General features: G+C 30.8%; 1 protein-coding gene across 2 annotated transcripts in view; it reads right to left on the bottom strand.

Moving 5' to 3' along the window:
* LOC134687016 (E3 ubiquitin-protein ligase MIB1-like) overlaps positions 1-18,558 on the bottom strand; it is a 69,213-nt gene that overhangs the window by 14,443 nt on the left and 36,212 nt on the right. Inside the window, exons 14-15 of one of the 2 annotated variants that reach the window (XM_063546935.1) lie at positions 763-895; positions 167-208 (exon numbers count right to left, since the gene is read on the bottom strand). In XM_063546935.1, the coding sequence (XP_063403005.1) occupies positions 167-208; positions 763-895 (175 nt within the window). The remainder of the gene's footprint in view (positions 1-166; positions 209-762; positions 896-18,558) is intronic. The other variant, XM_063546944.1, reaches the window with a different exon arrangement.

Below are 18,558 nucleotides of genomic sequence, written 5' to 3'. Positions count from 1 at the left end.
GAGGCCGATACATTTGTTAATGATACATAAAAAAACAAGTGCTTGTACTGGTATGTAATTCTGTGTGAGGAACAGCTTGTCTTTGTTAAAGCAACTACACCTTCCTAAATATGTAAGAAATCTTTGTCAATTGGTCATTTGTAAAGAAGCTACAATTATTTCATACCTTTGATTCTTCATTTGGTATGTTAGAGTTGCTGCCCCTTGACTAAAAAACAAAAAAATAATCAAAGGGAAGTAAATCTAAAGAACAATTTCACAATTTTATAGAAATAGATAATATGGATTGTAACCAAGAAGGCTACAATATAAATACACAATAAAGAAATGTCATTTTTTATCAATTCAAAATATACTATTGCCAGGGAATAGATACACAGCAGCATTGTCGATCAGTAAGGCTTTGAGAACCTTGTGGGAATTGTGTGATAAGAAATTGAGTGAATATTATATATATCGTCCTTCAATCATTCATAGAATATTTTTAAATAATGCTCTTTTGAGATTAAAATGAAGTTGTCTACACAATTTAGATAAGATGTGAGATGGACAAAAAAGATGTACTTTATTATGAGTCAGGCAGAAACAGGAACATACCAATATGGAAAATGTTTTATATAATATGTTATAAAGTAGTGCTGATATTTCCTAAATCACTACTTTATGACATATTATGTAAAACTATAGGTTAACAAATAATAAATAAATAAAAACATGTGTAAGTTTGACATAGCTGGTGAGAAATGCTATTGTTAATTATACCTGATGGACAAGAAGTTCAGCGACTTCCACATGGTTGTTTAGAGCGGCTAGATGTAAAGCTGTGTATCCATCGTCCTTCTTCTCATCAACAATCCAGTGTCTAGGTATCTTTGTCAGGAGTATTCTCATAGCACTGAAAATAATAGAGAAATTTAATATTTTATAGTAGTAAGGTTCTGACTATTTTAACAATAATAATTGTGGATGTCAATTAGAACATCTGGACTGCAATTTGCAGAAAATACATACAATTGTTTCATTATCACAAAAAGTCCTGTACATTGTCAATTAGAAATAATTTATCTCTGTCAAAGTGCTTTTATTTTTCTGTCTAAAATAAATGAACATAATCAAGGGCAATTCCTATATGTATCTCCTAATAACTATGGAACTTATTCAGCATATTGTGAGTAAGCATGAAACACTATAAATCAGTTAAAAGTCCCTTGCACTCTTTTAAATTGTAGATCAATTTACAGGCACAGAAATGAGAGATTTCATATTTATGAAATTTTGCATGAGAAACTTCAAATGAATATTGAGATAAAATTGTACTTGTAACTTTTATACTTTCTGATATACGGCAAAATATATGTATTAAAAACACCTAATTACAGCTATAATAAAATTTCAGGATTTGTTTTCATTTTAATTTTTAAGGGCTATCCAAGATATTAACAAAATAACGCACAAAATTATAAAACATAATAGATGGCTTAAGAAATAGTAATGTTTTAAGAGGAATGTTTCTTCTATCTTGAACCCCCAAAAAGAATTGACTGAATCAAATGTTTGGAAAATATGACATATTTTATTGGGAAAAAAATCTTTCATGTACTACTACCTGTTTAAGAAGAACAGACCTAAACAGAACTTAACTGAAGACAGACAGACAGATGGAGAAAGAAGATAGAAATAATGATTCCCCATTTCATGGCAGAGGTACAGATTTTCAAAAAATTTATAAATGAGAATTTGCTTTGGGACACACACTATGAGAAGATGTTGGTCTGTTAAACTTGACTGTTCATTAATATCTCAAGAGATTCCTCAAGCATTTGCTATTCATCATCCTTATCAATTATAATCTATTTGACTGGGGAGGAAAGATTTTGCTTGCTTTTATTTTTATTAGTAATCAATAGTTATCTCCCTTATAAAGATATTTCAGACTTGATTTTTTTTCAACTTCCCCTAAGCCTGTAGAATGATTCTAGAATGAAGAGTATAAAGCACTGCCAACAAAAATCAGAATTATTTATATTAAAAAGATTTGTGATGTTTCCTCACAAAATAATGGCAACATAAATAAGTTTTATCTTCAGTAAGGAACACAAATATGTGATATCAGAAAAGATCCCTAAACTAAAGTTCATTGTTGGTAAAGACAGCGTTTTAGTTGTGCAATATTAAACAGATATGAAAGTGTGAATGATAATCAAGAAGGTGGGAAATTTGGCTCCATAAAACATCTTATAATCAGTGATTATTCTCTGAAGCCTTCAAAACATGACAGGTTGATAGCTATTTGTTGATTTTTGAATCTTAGTGTAGACTTTTCAGGTTTTTTACTGTGCTTGATTCTGGAAACTAAGAATAGTCATTATGATTATAATACTTTAGCAGAGAAGTGATCAACCTATATTGCAATATAAAGGTGTACTAATAATGGTAACATCTTCTTACTTATTCTCCATGAATGAAAAAATGAAGGAAAAGACAGGTTACACCTGCAATTTTCAGTTTTCTCATGTCAAAAGTAAAATAATTTCTAATGAGATATCAGGACTGCAATTGCACAACACAATTTGCCAACATTTGATGCATTTTAACATAGCAGGTTTGATTCATTTTAAAATTACAAGCTATGTCAGGAAGAAATCTATTTTTATTTAATTTAATGAGGAGTAGTACCAGTATAAAATTCTTGTATTTCTGTATTTTTTCTGTATCCACAACTAAATATTGGTCTAGCATTAATAGTCATAAGATGAAGATCAAAGAAAACCAGTTTTCAACAAGACACACTTAACATTTCAATATAACTGAACATGATCAAACACGTCATTTTCTCAATTTTTTTGCACTGAAAAAATGTGCATAAAACATTGCTACATCATGCAGTGATCATCCTCAGGCAAAAATACCAAAACCACAAGAGAAGAAACATTACGTCATATTATTGGATAAAGATTTATCATGACCACATCAATGTGGATTCCCTTCTTGATTGGGAAACCCTATAGGAAAAAAGCAGACATTTCTAATTATGGATCAGATATCTCTACAGACCCTCACTCAATCAAACAATCAAGTTACCATGGAAACCTGTTGGTTATATTGATCAGTGTGTTTTTATACACAGTGGTTATATCATTAACAGCTAGAAATTCTGATCCCCAATGATAACAGTACACCAGGCTCTCTTTGGATAATTTTTTTACCATCAAATTTCTTTTTATTCAACAAAATTTCATTAAGTAGAAAATTGATTTTCTTTAAATTTGTGATTACAATTTTTTCTGTTTGTGCTGTCTGTCTGAGACAGGGAGAATGTCGATAATTGTCTACTGTAAGATAATAAAGTCTTGTTAGCTTAAAACTGCTGATTCTACTTCAAATCTCCATTTATATTACCAAAGTTACAATGCCGAAAGCTTCCTGTGGAGGCTCAGAAAGATTTTATGACAATTTTGGTATTTCCTATTAACCTTGTGTGACACATAAATAAATGAGTAAATTGATGAAGATTCTGTGTAGGTTGGAATAGCAGCATGCATTTGGAAAACAAGTTAATTTTTGTGAACCTTTAATTAAAGACCTCTGACATGGATATAAGACATGATGCTTGACATCCTTTATCTGTAGCTTTTCAACAAATGTTTTATCCATGTTCTTAATTCACTCAAATTCAAATCTTAGAAGAAATATAATAGTCAAACCAAGAGGTTCTTTCTCCTTCTCATATAACCTCCTACCCTTGGTCAAACATTTTCAATTAACTAAGAAAATTTCACACTACATGTACTAATGATTTTTACTGATCAAATTCTGATAGATATCTTGACCTGAACTTCTTTGACAATTTTTTAAGAAATAGAATATGACATCAAATAAACAAGAATGTGTCCACAGTACACGGATGCCCCACTCGCACTATCATTTTCTATGTTTACTGGACCGTGAAATAGGAATAAATTCTCTAATTTGGCATTAAAATTAGAATGATCTTATCAAAGGGAACATGTATACTAAGTTTCAAGTTGATTGGACCTTAACTTCATCAAAAACTACCTTGACCAAAAACTTTAACCTGAAGTGTAACAGACGGACGAACGGACGAACGAACAGACGAACTGACGCACAGACCAGAAAACATAATGCCCCTCTACTATCGTAGGTGGGGCATAAAAAGACTTGTAGGGTTGTAAATACATAAGTAATTCTCAGAACTCTAATGAAATGGTCAAATCAAACTGACACAACTACATATGATGGCCAACAACTCTAGCATGTATCAAAAGCTTTCTGTTAAAAAGTATTGGAATTGTTGAACAAAATGCTTTTGTCCAAAAACAGTAAATAAATGGTCAAAGTCCTTTAACTCCAAAAAAATGGTCATCTCAAACAGTATTATGTGGTCATCTCAAAATGACAATGCAACAAATTAACTACACATGATGAAAAAAACACTCTATTAAGTGTGAAGGATCTCTATCAAATAGTCCCAGAGGTGTTGTGGTCACAAGGTATCAGTTTGGCAAGGTAGCCCAAAATAAGTCAAGGTCACATAACTCCAATAGTATGATGGCACAATATGGTAAATATAAAAAAAAACAAGGACAAAAAGAGTAAAGGAAAAATCGGTGAGGAATTGGTCATCTTTTTATATGGTATGCAAGTGTTATTTCTTCTCTAAACAGTGTCAGCTAATCATAACTATACAGTTATAATTTTATGACTTGGCATTTAAAAGCTTCTAGACAGAAATCAAATATTGCCTTTCCTGAAAAATAATGAGAGTGAGCCAAACAAATATTTGCACATTGACCTCTCAGCTACTAACCAATTGATATTATATTGTCAATTTATTTCATATCTAATCTACCACCCAATAAATCCCTAATTTGTTATGTATATGAGATTGACAATTACTTCCACAGAATCTTACAGACAGTTTTAAAATTATTGACCTATTGATGTATTCTAAGCTGTAAGCAGAAACATAATATTTATGCTGTTTTTTATGCAGATGAATAACATTTAATTCCCTAAGCTCTAGTAATTGTCTTTCTTGTTATTGATACACAGATTCCAAGTCACTGTCGGAACTAGATTTGTCAATATTACTTCCCTGCAGGCAAAGTGAAAGTAGAGTGACAGCTGAACCAGGATCAGACATCTTCTGCTGATCAATAAAATGGCTACCATCATGTTACGCTCATGGTCAATAACCAAAACTACACAACTATTACTAATACGATATAGTCAATAAAACAATGACAAATTGTTAAATGTTTCCCAATCCAATTCCCATCTCCACCATAATTCTATAATGGAATTGACGATGCCATGAACAAATAATATCGGCTATTTTAAATGAATTTGTAATTTTTTTTCTGAAAAATTCTTTCCAAAAAGTTTAAAGTTACAAATTTATCTTGAGAATTTCAATTCCTGTACTTAGGCATCTTACTAGGCATATAATCTAGTTACACACGCTAAAAGGATGTATGTTACTAAACTAATTAAAATGGAGACAGATTACATAAAAACCAATGCTACAAACAAATTTTGTCTGAAAACAAAAAATTGCAAAATAAAACTGTTAAAATATATCTATATAATGTTTTTATAAATATAATCCCCAATATGGACAAATATTAATTATGTAGTTCATTTGACACACTGAGCACTTAGTTTCAGGATCATCAAATGGCTTTCAATCCCACATCAATTTTTTATCATTAAGAATGTTGCAAAGATTTTGTGCACAGTAGAACATATTGGCTTAAACACCCACTATTCACAATGGGTAAAAATATGACAATGATCACTGAAAATCAAGTTCATTTCAGTTGAATGAATTGATGACCGATACCACATAATATCATTTCTAACATGTGTAATGTTTGAATTGATTTGAGGATGGGGTACCAGACGTTCCTAGTTGATTGGAAAATATTCAACAAGTGATGACTTTTTATCCTGACACAGTAAAATACCTGCGGTGAGTATTGATTGATTAAATCTTAATCGTAATATTAATTATTGATAAGTATTGAAGATGAGGAAATCAAAGGAAAAACATCTGATAATGACCTATTATTCTGCTGTCTATACTACCGATCAGAATTCATCATCAACCTACTTGAGATGATAATGAATATACCGGAAAAAAATCATTTTCTACCTATCAGTTCTCTCCCTTCATATTTAAAACTGTTTTATCCAATTATGTAATGAACATAAAAGGTATACAAAGAGGTCCCTAGATGCCTCATTTTGTAATCATTTTTAATTTAAGGTTTCGCTGCATTATGAATATTATGTGTGACATACATTTTTTTCTTCATGATAATCTAATATCAAAACTGTTCTGCATTTATCAATTAACTAATGAAAACAGTCATGTTAGTGTTATCTCTTAGAAACTACTCTCTACTGACATATTACATTTAATTTCCGCCAAAACTACATCAAGTCTGACCATTATTCATTAATGATCTTACTAAAATAATTTTCATAATTTTTATTTGAACAAAGATTCTTATATGGTATAAAATATATGTTTAATACTGAGTTAATTGTGTTTCTTAAACAATCTTCATGTACAGTGTACATCAATTTATGCCTCATATTCAGATTACAAAAACAAAAAGAGAACACAATACCATTTTTTTTTAATTTGTGAATATTTGAAAATATTGAAAACATAATCAACCTTTGCTTAGAAATGATTAACAATGTAAATGATAATTTTACAACATTTTGATGATGAACCATAGTGTTGAAACTGAAAAGTATGCTTATTTCTGTATTGATAAGCATAAAAAGAATGAAATTGAATTCTGATTGAGGCAGTGCATGTTCAGTGGTATCAAAATGTCACATGATTTAGTAGCAATATACTGTTCTTCCCAAATGGAAACTTATTTGGTCATACCATGGAGTATTATATTGAAAGGACAATACCATAGGCCCTACAACAATAAATTCAAGAGCCTGTGCATTGTCTTCTGTCAATTATAAATATATTGGTAATTCAGATGAGAGTTTATCGTGTAAAAACTCCACTGTGAAGCTGAAAATGTTGCCATTTTTCAGTCTGGTGTGGTTAGGCATTTTTCCAATAACTATACTTCCAAAAGCCCCCTTGAAACTTAGCAGCAAGATATTTACTAGTGAACATGTTAATAATTATTTTGGAAAATTTGCAAAATTTCACAACAGGTCATTTGAAGACAATTATCTGTGGAAAGGACATATGTGTAGTTCTGTCATCCTTTTGATTTGCCTGAATCATAATTGACTGGAGCATCCCCTTTTTAGTCAATTTTCTTACAGAATTTTCATCCTCTCCCTTTAAAGAATATTTAAAATTGTACACACAAAACCATTTCAATGGCTGTCTTGAGAATCAAACAAAGTTGATTTGATAGCCTCTAGCCTTCTGTTATTTAGAAACTGACCTAATCAATAAAATATTTAGACAAAACTGTACATAGTTGTTCATTTTCTCCATCAATTTGTTGTATTTTACAGCTGTTCTATCTATTTCTGTTCTATACATATTGTGGAAATGCATTATTTACATTATCCTTTATTTCCAGATTGTATAAATGTAAGCTGTTCTCTAGCAGAAGTGAATATATTCAGAAAGACTAACTAAATAATGTGGAGGCTACTTAATAATTGGAAGAATTTGAGGTGATTTTTGTTCTAAAAAAATATTTTGTTGGAACTTTTTTCTGTTTTTCTAAGTACTTTTGATGACACGTACATCACTGCACCCTCCAATATTTTACCTCATTTACTTTATTATGAATATTCAATAAAGTGTGCATCATAGCATAAAAATAACAATTTCGGAAATCATTTTCCTTAAATCTAAATTTTAAGTCCAAAAGAAACATCTTACCCAAGATGTAATATCATGAGTTTGTTCTGTATCTTTTATAGTCTATCTTTAATCACACTTAACGTTTCCTGAGCATTAATTGTAAAAATAACAATATTATATATCACTTTGAATAATTTTTAGTTAAATCTGAAAGAAAGTGATAATAGTTAATACAATTCATCATAAAGTTTGGTAAGTGGAGTAAAAGTAAAACAGCTGTGCTTTATCTTTAATTAGAAAAACTTATTTTTAGCAACTATTCTTAACTTGATGGTACATTTGTATCTTCCGAATTTGAAAATGCAGATAGGCACAAAATTTGTTATGCATTTAATTATTGTTCAGATTTGTTTACAAATGACCCCACATGTAACCTCTAACTATAGCAAATCAATCACATGTATTTAGTACAGTTGTACCTAAATCAGAGTCTTATGGAAATATATATTGCAAAAAAAAAAAGCCAATTCTTACTTCTAAATAACTCAGTCCAGGTCTGTAGTCTATGTTTATTGGTCAAAACTAATCAGTATTTCTCAATAAGGAAAAAATATGGTCTCTGGACAATCTGAAGATTAAAAACTGACTAAAAAGAGAACAACTTTTTGATTTTTTACAAAGATATACAACAATTGTATAAAATTCAAATTAAAAAAATATATTTTACTTTTTATGCATTTTGAACTTATTTCTTTTTTTCAGAGGATAATTCAAATGACAGAAAAGTCAGAAACCCTGTGGAGAAAGAGACCACCCTATTACAATGACAGATCCAGTCCTGGGGGAGACAGGAAATGCCAAAGCTGTTTATTCCTATTAAGGCCATGTCAGGGGTTATAATCTCCTCTCACCACATGGCAGGAAATACCCCTGGAATAAATATTAGTATACCATTAATTCTACATTAACATAATCACAGTTGCACCAATAATACTTTTGATTAAATTTCCAGCTGTGAAAATACCAATACACTGCAAATTTTATGAATATTTTAGGGGAAAAAACGAAATTGTGTATTTTTTTTCTTTAGTCAAGTTTTGAAAAATAGAATTCCAGTAACTACTTTCACACTTTGTTAAGCATTGAGATCTGAGAACTTATTTTCGAGTGGTACACATTTTACAAGTGGTCTTAATTTAAAGTTTGTGAGAAAAAACAATGTTTCTGTTGATTTGATCAAGTTAAACTTTGACAAACATCTATTTTTATATATTAATACTGCATTTGAACTAATGCGATATATCTAAAATACTAGTTTATCATAAACTTCCAGTTCAACTTAAAAGTCAACAAATAAATTAATAGACGCTAAGTCAGAAAACTATAAAATTCAAGTGACAAAAAAAGTAACAAGATTAAGAAGTCACTGAACAAAAAATTAAAAGGGCAATAAATCACTATTCAAATTGTGTTAACTTTTTAAAACATGTGGAACAAAAAAGTTGAGCAAATTTTTAAATCTAAATTTTTTTCTTCAGGAAATTACATTTTTTTTGAAAGGATTCATATTAGCAATAAACAAAATACATTGAAAAAATGATTGCAGAGAAACAGATAACCAGAAGTAGGTTTTTACATGTTGGCATTAAACCAAAGTCTGATGTTAAATTTATATATTTCTCTTACATACACTGCTAAAGTAATTACTGTTCAGCTTTAATTGAACAATTAATGTTCTGTGTTCAGATTTTTTACATTGAAACCTTGTTGGGGTGATGAGGTACTTCTTTGCACTTTGATAATTAGGTAATTTTAGATTATTTAATCATTAAATATGAACTAATAAAGCTGCTGTTTTATTGAAATTTTACTTTTTCAAATTTTTAAAACGTTTTTTGAAATCTTGAATTCATCTATTTGCACGCTGACATTCAAATGTAAAAATAAATCATAAACATTAATATATATTTATTTGCCCAAAAATATTTAACATTTTAAAATTATTATTATCAATCTGTACTTTATAAATTAGTACAAAAAAATATTCCCCCCAAAAAAATCAAGATAAAAAAAAGATTTCAAGCTACATAGGAAGTTATTTTGATAAAAGTAGCTTCATTAATTCTACACATATCTTTCCAATCAGCAACTGAGATATCTTTAAAACATTTTTATCATCAAAGATGTTCACTGTATAATATTAGATAAAATATGATAGATATAAAATTAAAGACACCCCATCAGTATATAGAGGATCCGTTGAACCCCATCTTTATCCCCATAGAGTTTGCCATATTTAGTGATGCCCAGATGTTCTAAACACACAGTAGCTAAAAATGTAAATTGAGGAAGCCGTATCTTTTCAAACTTTCAAATCAAACTGTGAGTGATGTTCTCCAACAGGCCCCCCATAGACAAATTTCTTAACAAACTTCTTTAATCTTTACACCCTGCAGGTTATGCAAATGGGATAGCCCACCAGTGGTAAGATATAAGTAAGATGCTACACAGGAACATCTCACTGCAACTTCAGAGGAGGAACAGAAGCTACCAAAATTTGATTGGTCAAAAAGAATTCAGCTTCAAGCCATCAACACACCTCAAATTGGTAAAGTTCTCTTTACAGGACCAAGTGCAAGAAGTGTCGGCTAGCATTAGAATGGCGTCCACTGATGGCCGGACAGTGTGTGTTCAGGATCCATACTTCTTTATTATCCCATATGTAACCTAAACCTTTATGGAATGTAAAGAAGTATGTATTTTGTTCATGGATTTACAACATGGAGATTTTTGTTTCCTACTTGCATTTTTTATGGAGTAATTTGCAGGAATTTTAAAATTTTTAACTTTTCTTCTTTTTGTTTTGTTTGGTAAGTTCCTTGGTTTGTACTATACATACAAACAAGGTAAGTGCATTCCAATAACTTTCTGGCAAATTTTCAGTTCATACTTATATTTCTGTTACACATATTTTGGCATGTGACTGTATTTTATCTGCAATTATCTTTTTTTTAAATTTATTTCTACATGTATTTCTTTCTGCATGTGTTTTGTTTCCTTGTTCATACAAACTCTTCCAAAAACTTTACAAGAAATAGTTCTTATATGTTAGTTAGTGCATGAATGTTGAAACCATCTCAAAATATTGTATTATCTCATCAAGATTGTTCACTACTTTTTCTTTCTTTAATACTTTGAGGTATTTTGACCTGAATGTATGTAAGTTCGAAAATTTTCTACTATTTGTTTTATCCATCTACAGATTCAGAATAACTCAATTTATTTATTTCTTTTAGTGATTTAATAGAATTAGATTAATAGCATGCAACTTTTGATTAAAATACATTTCAAAAGTCATAATTTTCAGCCATTTTCTAATAATTTGACCTACATAAGTAAAAATGCCACGAGAGAGTTGTTATAAGGTTGTGAATGCAAGGCATGGTTCCTGCCTTGATTAAGACCACATGTAACTTCAGACAGTAATATGATAGGCCTGACAGCTATTTTACAACCCCACGCCAGACATGCAAATTAACATATTGCCCTTTAAATCTCTGAGCACTCAGTATTTCCTTTACAGATGTTTTTCTAATCTAAAAATTTCTTTGGTTTTATCTTAGGAATTTAAATATATTTTACATACATTAATAATTTTATGAATGAAATTCTTTTATTTTCAATTTGTCTGAATCAAGAATATTAACTCTCACCAAAAGCCTTTATTTTCTTATATATGATATTATCTAATTTCTGGGGATATTTTTCGAGAAAATGATTGAAATTGTGATTCCTTTTATTAATCTATTACTCAATCTTGGTAAAACAATTTTACAGTAGCCACATTATCTCTCTGTGTAAACGTTCCAGTAGCTTATCATACTTGAGTCTATCAGACAGCTGTAATGATGGATAGAATTTCAACAGTCTAAATTTAGTTCCTGTAGCTACTGTGGAATCTTGGGAAAATTTTTAAAGCATGAGTCAAAAGTAATTACTTCAGGAACTCAGACAAATACAGTAAACCCCGCCAATTTAAAAGTATGTCATGTGCTGCTAAACCAAACTCTCATTAATATTAGTTTATCACATTTACTTTCTCCATTTCTAAAACTTTTCTCATAGAGAGGCATGCATTCCATGTGTTTATAATTATCTTTCCACTTCAAAACTTTTTTGTGTATGTGTGTTTTATTGCTCCTTCTATCTGGACTAAACACTTATAACAATTCCTATCTAACATCAAAGGCACTTTTAAATAGGATTTTGTTCAACTTTCAATATTAATTATCAATAACTAATTATTTATTTTAATATTTTTCAATTCTAAAATTTTGCTTTTGGATTTATTAGATAACCAATCAGGATTCAAACATTTTAATATCATTAGCTATTGCTTATATCAATGTTCTCCTAAGAGATATTTCAAAGGCATCCAGGCTTTGGCAAATAACATCATTTTTCATAAATTTATGGTATCTGGAAATTCAGGATATCAAATTTCAGAATCAGAAAAAAACAACTTTCATCATAAAATATTATGATACAGTAAAATTAACAGTATCAGGGTAGACTACTCTGATTATAAAATACCAGGGCATTAGCCAAGACTTTATTTCATCATTTGTTTTAAAATTACATAAATGTCTCACATGGATTTAAAACACTGCAAAAATGTCTCACATGCATTTAAAACACTGCAAAAATACACCCAAGTGTAAGTGTGCACAAGATTTCTGGCAAGGCATACACCAGACTTGTCAAATATCCTGATTTATGGGGGATATTCCCCATGAGAGGTGTTGTCCTGAGTTTTGAAAATCTTTACAATCTGAACACCTCGATCAAGACATTCAAATGAGTCAAAAGGACAGGACATACAGTTACACACACATTATACTCATTCAAACAATATAGCAGTACATGTACTTTAAACACAATTATGCCAAAAAAAGAGGAGCTTTAAATTCCCTATGAAAATGTTGATACACAAATACTCACAAACCGAAAACAACGAACAGACTGACAGACTTTGCTCTTTATCTGCCTATGGCAGATCAAATATGACCATAGATAGTCACTTTCTAAAATGAGAGTTGCACCAGAAAGGTATGGTTATCAGATAATTGTCATTGCCAATGAGATTATAGACATATATGGTATAAAACAGACATTTTGCAGATACAATGTACATATTTATTATTAAGATATGGAAGGAATTCCTTGTTTACAATACACATAAATGTGGTATCTACACTTTGTCAGACACAAATCATTAATTAAATAACAACTTAATGAACAGTAAAAATAATAAATAGTCAAAGCACTATTGGTAATATCTTACAGTATGATGTGATACCTATTTATTGTCATGTTTTCATTGATGTTTGTTAAAAGTCAAAGTCAGTATGAACTTAGGGTCAACAGAACTTCAAGAAATTACATTACAAAGGTTTGAGTGGAATTATTTTCAATTCATAATGCTTCAGAACACAGATACTTTGGTTACATTTTATAGTGGTCAAAGATATCCTACAAATATTTCCATTAGTGTGGATTCATGATTATTTGTGGGATACCAGTTTTCATTGATTTCGTGGGTACAGGTGAACCACAAGTTCAAATGTTCAAGGAATTACATATTTTCAATAGGCTTTGTATACAGAGATTGGCAAAATCACGAAATTAAATATCCACGAATATTCCAGTTTTCAATAATCCACGAATATTGATACCCACGAAAATAAATGAATCCACAGTGTTTACTGGGCAATATCCAAATGAAATAAACATTTTCACAACATTGGGCACAATTGCGTCAATAAGAAAACACAACAATTGCAATTCAAAGTCATCCAAAGAGAGACAGAAAAAAGTAAGAATGAGAGATCTAAGGAATAAATACCAACTGTAAAATTCTGAGAGTAAACACATCCAGAAAAGAGAAATCATTAAAGGCTTCTACACAGGAGGAGATATTTACTTTTTGAAGTTTTATATCATCATGACCCTTTTAGCAAAATCTTAGTCCCCAATCAATAAGAACTTGGAAATACCCGTCAAGTCTGAAAATCTGATTCAATGTGTAAACTCCCTCCCCTTTGGATGACAAGGGAATAAAATATGATCATTTTTGTCTTCTTCAACCAGCAGTTTTAAACCCTCATCAAAGGGGGAGTTCCTTTGGACGTGCTGAGTGTATAAGTTAGCAGCTACATTTATTCAGAATGGGAACTTAAAATCTGATGCCTATTGTTAAAAGTGTGACACATTCTCTGTGCCTATGTCGATGAAACCTTGCCTTGCATCAACTCTTTTGGGAATCCATAGGTAGCCCTATTGCAAGGAAAATTTAAGTCTCTCTCAAATTTACCCTTTTTTTACATTTATTGTAAAAAATTTCCTCTTCTTTCTACCCAAATAACCTCTATTAAACAACCTACATATTGTACTTATTTGTTCTTGTCCTGAACATGTGTGAAGTACTAGCAAATGGATGTTATGCACCAATAATCAATTTCATGCACTATTCAAGTCTTTGGTATCCAGAAAGGTACCCATCTCTCACCCCACCACCCTCAACCTCTTATGAGGTCATATTATAATTATACTTAGAGCAGTTACAATGCAATTTTCTATAGAATCTTCATTTCAAAGGGATATAACTAAAAAAAATAATACATTTTCAATCTGACAAAAAAAACCTTTCATGTTATTTCATATCAATATATAACAAACCTAAAGGCTTGAGAGCCCATACAAAACAATTTTTCACATACATTAAATTTATATTTCCAAGGGGCAGAACTCTTTTAAAAGTAATTGTTTGGCACTTATTCAATTTTTGAAAATGTCCAAGACATCGCTGATATACTAGTAAACCTTTTACATGCATTCATAACATAAGGCTGCCAGAGCAAACATTTATTTGTGTCGTGGCATTTTTCAATGTAACTCCTAAACGGTAAAATTGAAAATTGTAAATATCAAATCTGACCTCCATTTTGTCATCAGTAACAACAAAATTGAAAAGTTTTGGTTGAATTGTTCATGAGTTAATGCAACAACATGACTGGAATCACCATATTTCAATCTTTCAAGAACCATTACTCAAGAACATGAAAAGTGAAAATCGCCATTGTTGAACTCCATTTTGTCATCAGTAACAACATATTTAAATTCATCATTCCAGCTTTCAAGAACCATAACTCCTGAATGGAAAAATTAGTCATTATTGAACTTGACCTCCATTTTGTTGTCAGTAACAACATATAAAAATTCTGAAAGCTTTGGTTGAACGGTTCATGAGTTAATGCACAGACAACACCAACCAACAGACCGCCATACATCCCCAAATCAATTGCCTGACATTTTCAGAAAATTTGTTATTAAAATCTGACAAGAATTGTAAATGTGAAAGTGTTTACAAGACTCAAAGGATGGATACACGAACAATCAGATGGAGGGAGGACATACATATACCCTGTATGTCTATGTCCACAGAAACATCTTGCTCTGGGAACATAAATGGGCAAATGGTAGACTTGAAAATAAGAAAATAGATAATGAATATTGAAAATTAAAGCACTTTCAAAGAATGATCATATTTTACTCATTGTTAAGTGTCTCACTCAGTGATAGAAAAAGCTATCTGTCAATAAAGATTTAAAAGAAAAAACAATGACTTTTCATTTAGATATTTTTTGGCAATAACCCATTTATTAATTTGAAATAATCTCTGTGAAAATTAGCAAGCTTTTAGTATTTTTCTACTGATGATGCCAAGGAAGTAAAGCAGATGTCATGGCCATTAAATACCAATTAACAGACAAGTATGTACAAGGAGGGCTGCAAAAGTATGGAAAACATTATAAAGTCCTTATACATTCACAAAGATGTGTAGAAAGGGTTGCTTCATATCACATTAAAATTGTAACCCAGTTGCATGGAAGCAATATTCACTAAAAGCTGATGGAGAAGATATGCAACAAATTAAACATGCAGAAAACATTGATATTAGTTATTTTCTGAACTAGATTTGAGAAACTAGGTCATTCAAGTTCAGTAATTATTGATTCACCTTGGAGTAAAGAAGATCCCAATACAAAGAATTCTTCAGCTGCAAAAGTTGTCTTAAAATAGAAACATACTAAGTTTTTAAAATAAGAATTTGCTTCATATTACATTCATGAACTTATAACTGTGGAATAACTGCTGCCAATAAACACAAATTTATTTTTCTCCAACACTGAAAACCTAAGGCCTGACCAAAAACATGAACTTATAACTGTAGAATAACTGCTGCCAGTATACACAAATTTATCATTCTCCAGCACTGAAAACCTTAGGCCCGACTTGAATATGTGGACAAGGGAGTTTTACTGTTATTGATTGTTAAAGGAATCAAGGGCAAAATTTCTGGTTGGTAGGAGCTGAAATTGTCAAATTCCAATTTAACTCCATATTGCCAACAGATTGAAAACATATGTTAAAAAAAATTAAAATTGATTTCCAGTATTGAATATCACATCAGTTCTCTTGCTGATATTTTGGCACCAGTTTTTATTGGTTGTAAAAAGTAGAAAAGCAGGAGAGAACGATTGACCTTTATCAGGAAAACTGGCAACCTTGATCAGACATCATCAGAAAAAAAATGAGAAGATTGGTTAATAGTTTCAAGATTTTGCACAAGAATGACATATATACAGTGCCTCTTTTAAGTTAACAAAGGAGCATCCCTCCTGAAGTACAAAAAAGAGGCTCTCAAGAGCCTGAATCGCTCACCTTAATTCTTTTAATTAAATCTCTCATCAATGATTATTTTGGCTTTTCAATTTATTTAAATGTTTTTTGGATCGTCCTATTTTCTTCAAAAGCAAAAAAAAAATCATTTTCTCCAGTCCTATGTTCTATTTTAGCCATAGAAGCTATGTTTCTTGACATACAAGGAAATAAAATATAAAATTTATACTAGATACTATGAAACTCATTTAGCCTAAGTTTGGCTGAAATTGATACAGCAGTTTCAAAGGAGAAGATTTTTAAAAGTAAGTCAACATGATGAACAAATTGTGAAAAAAGTCTTTAAAGGGCAAACTCCTTAAGGGGTCAATTGACAATTTTGGTCAGATAGACTTATTTGTAGATCTTACTTTGCTGAACATTATTGCTCACTTTACAGTTTATCTCTATCTATAATAATATTCAAGATAACCAAAAACAGCAAAATTTCCTTAAAATTATCAATTCAGGGGCAGCAACCCAACAACAGGTTGTCTGATTCATCTGAAAATTTCAGGGCAGATAGATCTTGACCTGATAAACAATATTAACCCATTTCAGATTTGCTCTTAATGCTTTGGTTTTTGAGTTATAAGCCAAAAACTGCATTTGACCCCTATGTTCTATTTTTAACAATGGCAACCATGTTTGTTGATAGATCAAAACTTCGGATACAATTTATAAACTAGATACCCCAAGGAACATTCAGTTAAAGTTTGGAAGTATTTGGCCCAGTAGTTTCAGAGAAGATTTTTGTAAAAGATTACTAAGATTTACGAAAATTGGTTAAAAATTGACTATAAAGGGCAATAACTCCTAAGGGGGTCAACTGACCATTTCGGTCATGTTGACTTATTTGTAAATCTTACTTTGCTGAACATTATTGCTTTTTACAGTTTATCTCTATCTATAATAATATTCAAGATAATATCCCTAAACATCAAAATTTCCTTAAAATGATCAATTCAGGGGCAGCAACCCAACAACAGGTTGTCTGATTCATCTGAAAATTTCAGGGCAGATAGATCTTGACCTGATTAACAATATAACCCCCATGTCAGATTTGCTCTAAATGCTTTGGTTTTTGAGTTATAAGCCAAAAACTGCATTTGACCCCTATGTTTTATTTTTAGCAATGGCGACCATGTTTGTTGATAGATCAAAACTTCGGATACAATTTATAAACTAGATACCCTAAGGAACATTCAGTTAAAGTTTGGAAGTATTTGGCCCAGTAGTTTCAGAGGAGAAGATTTTTGTAAAAGATTACTAAGATTTACGAAAAATGGTTAAAAATTGACTATAAAGGGCAATTACTCCTAAAGGGGTCAACTGACCATTTAGGTCATGTTGACTTATTTGTAAATCTTACTTTGCTGAACATTATTGCTGTGTACAGTTTATCTCTATCTTTAATAATATTCAAGATAATAACCAAAAACAGCAAAATTTCCTTAAAATTACCAATTCAGGGGCAGCAACCCAACAACGGGTTGTCTGATTCATCTGAAAATTTCAGGGCAGATAGATCTTGACCTGATAAACAATATTAACCCTTGTCAGATTTGCTCTAAATGCTTTGGTTTTTGAGTTATAAGCCAAAAACTGCATTTGACCCCTATGTTCTATTTTTAGCAATGGCGACCATGTTTGTTGATAGATCAAAACCTTGGATACAATTTATCAACTAGATACCCTAAGGAACATTCAGTTAAAGTTTGGAAGTATTTGGCCCAGTATTTTCAGAGGAGAAGATTCTTGAAATAGTTTACGACTACAGACGACGACAGACGACGACGACGGACGCCAAGTGATGGCATAAGCTCACTTGGCCCTTCGGGCCAGGTGAGCTAAAAAGGAAAATCTTCAATACATGTGACATTTTGTCATCAGAAACAACTTAGTACAATAAAGGATTGGTTTAACAGTTATCAAGTTTTTGCAAGGAAACA

Source organism: Mytilus trossulus, chromosome 1, assembly GCF_036588685.1.
Source record: "Mytilus trossulus isolate FHL-02 chromosome 1, PNRI_Mtr1.1.1.hap1, whole genome shotgun sequence".
NCBI lineage: Eukaryota > Metazoa > Mollusca > Bivalvia > Mytilida > Mytilidae > Mytilus > Mytilus trossulus.
The sequence above is the reverse complement of the archived record's forward strand: the minus strand, read 5'-3'. Positions and strand labels throughout refer to the sequence as shown.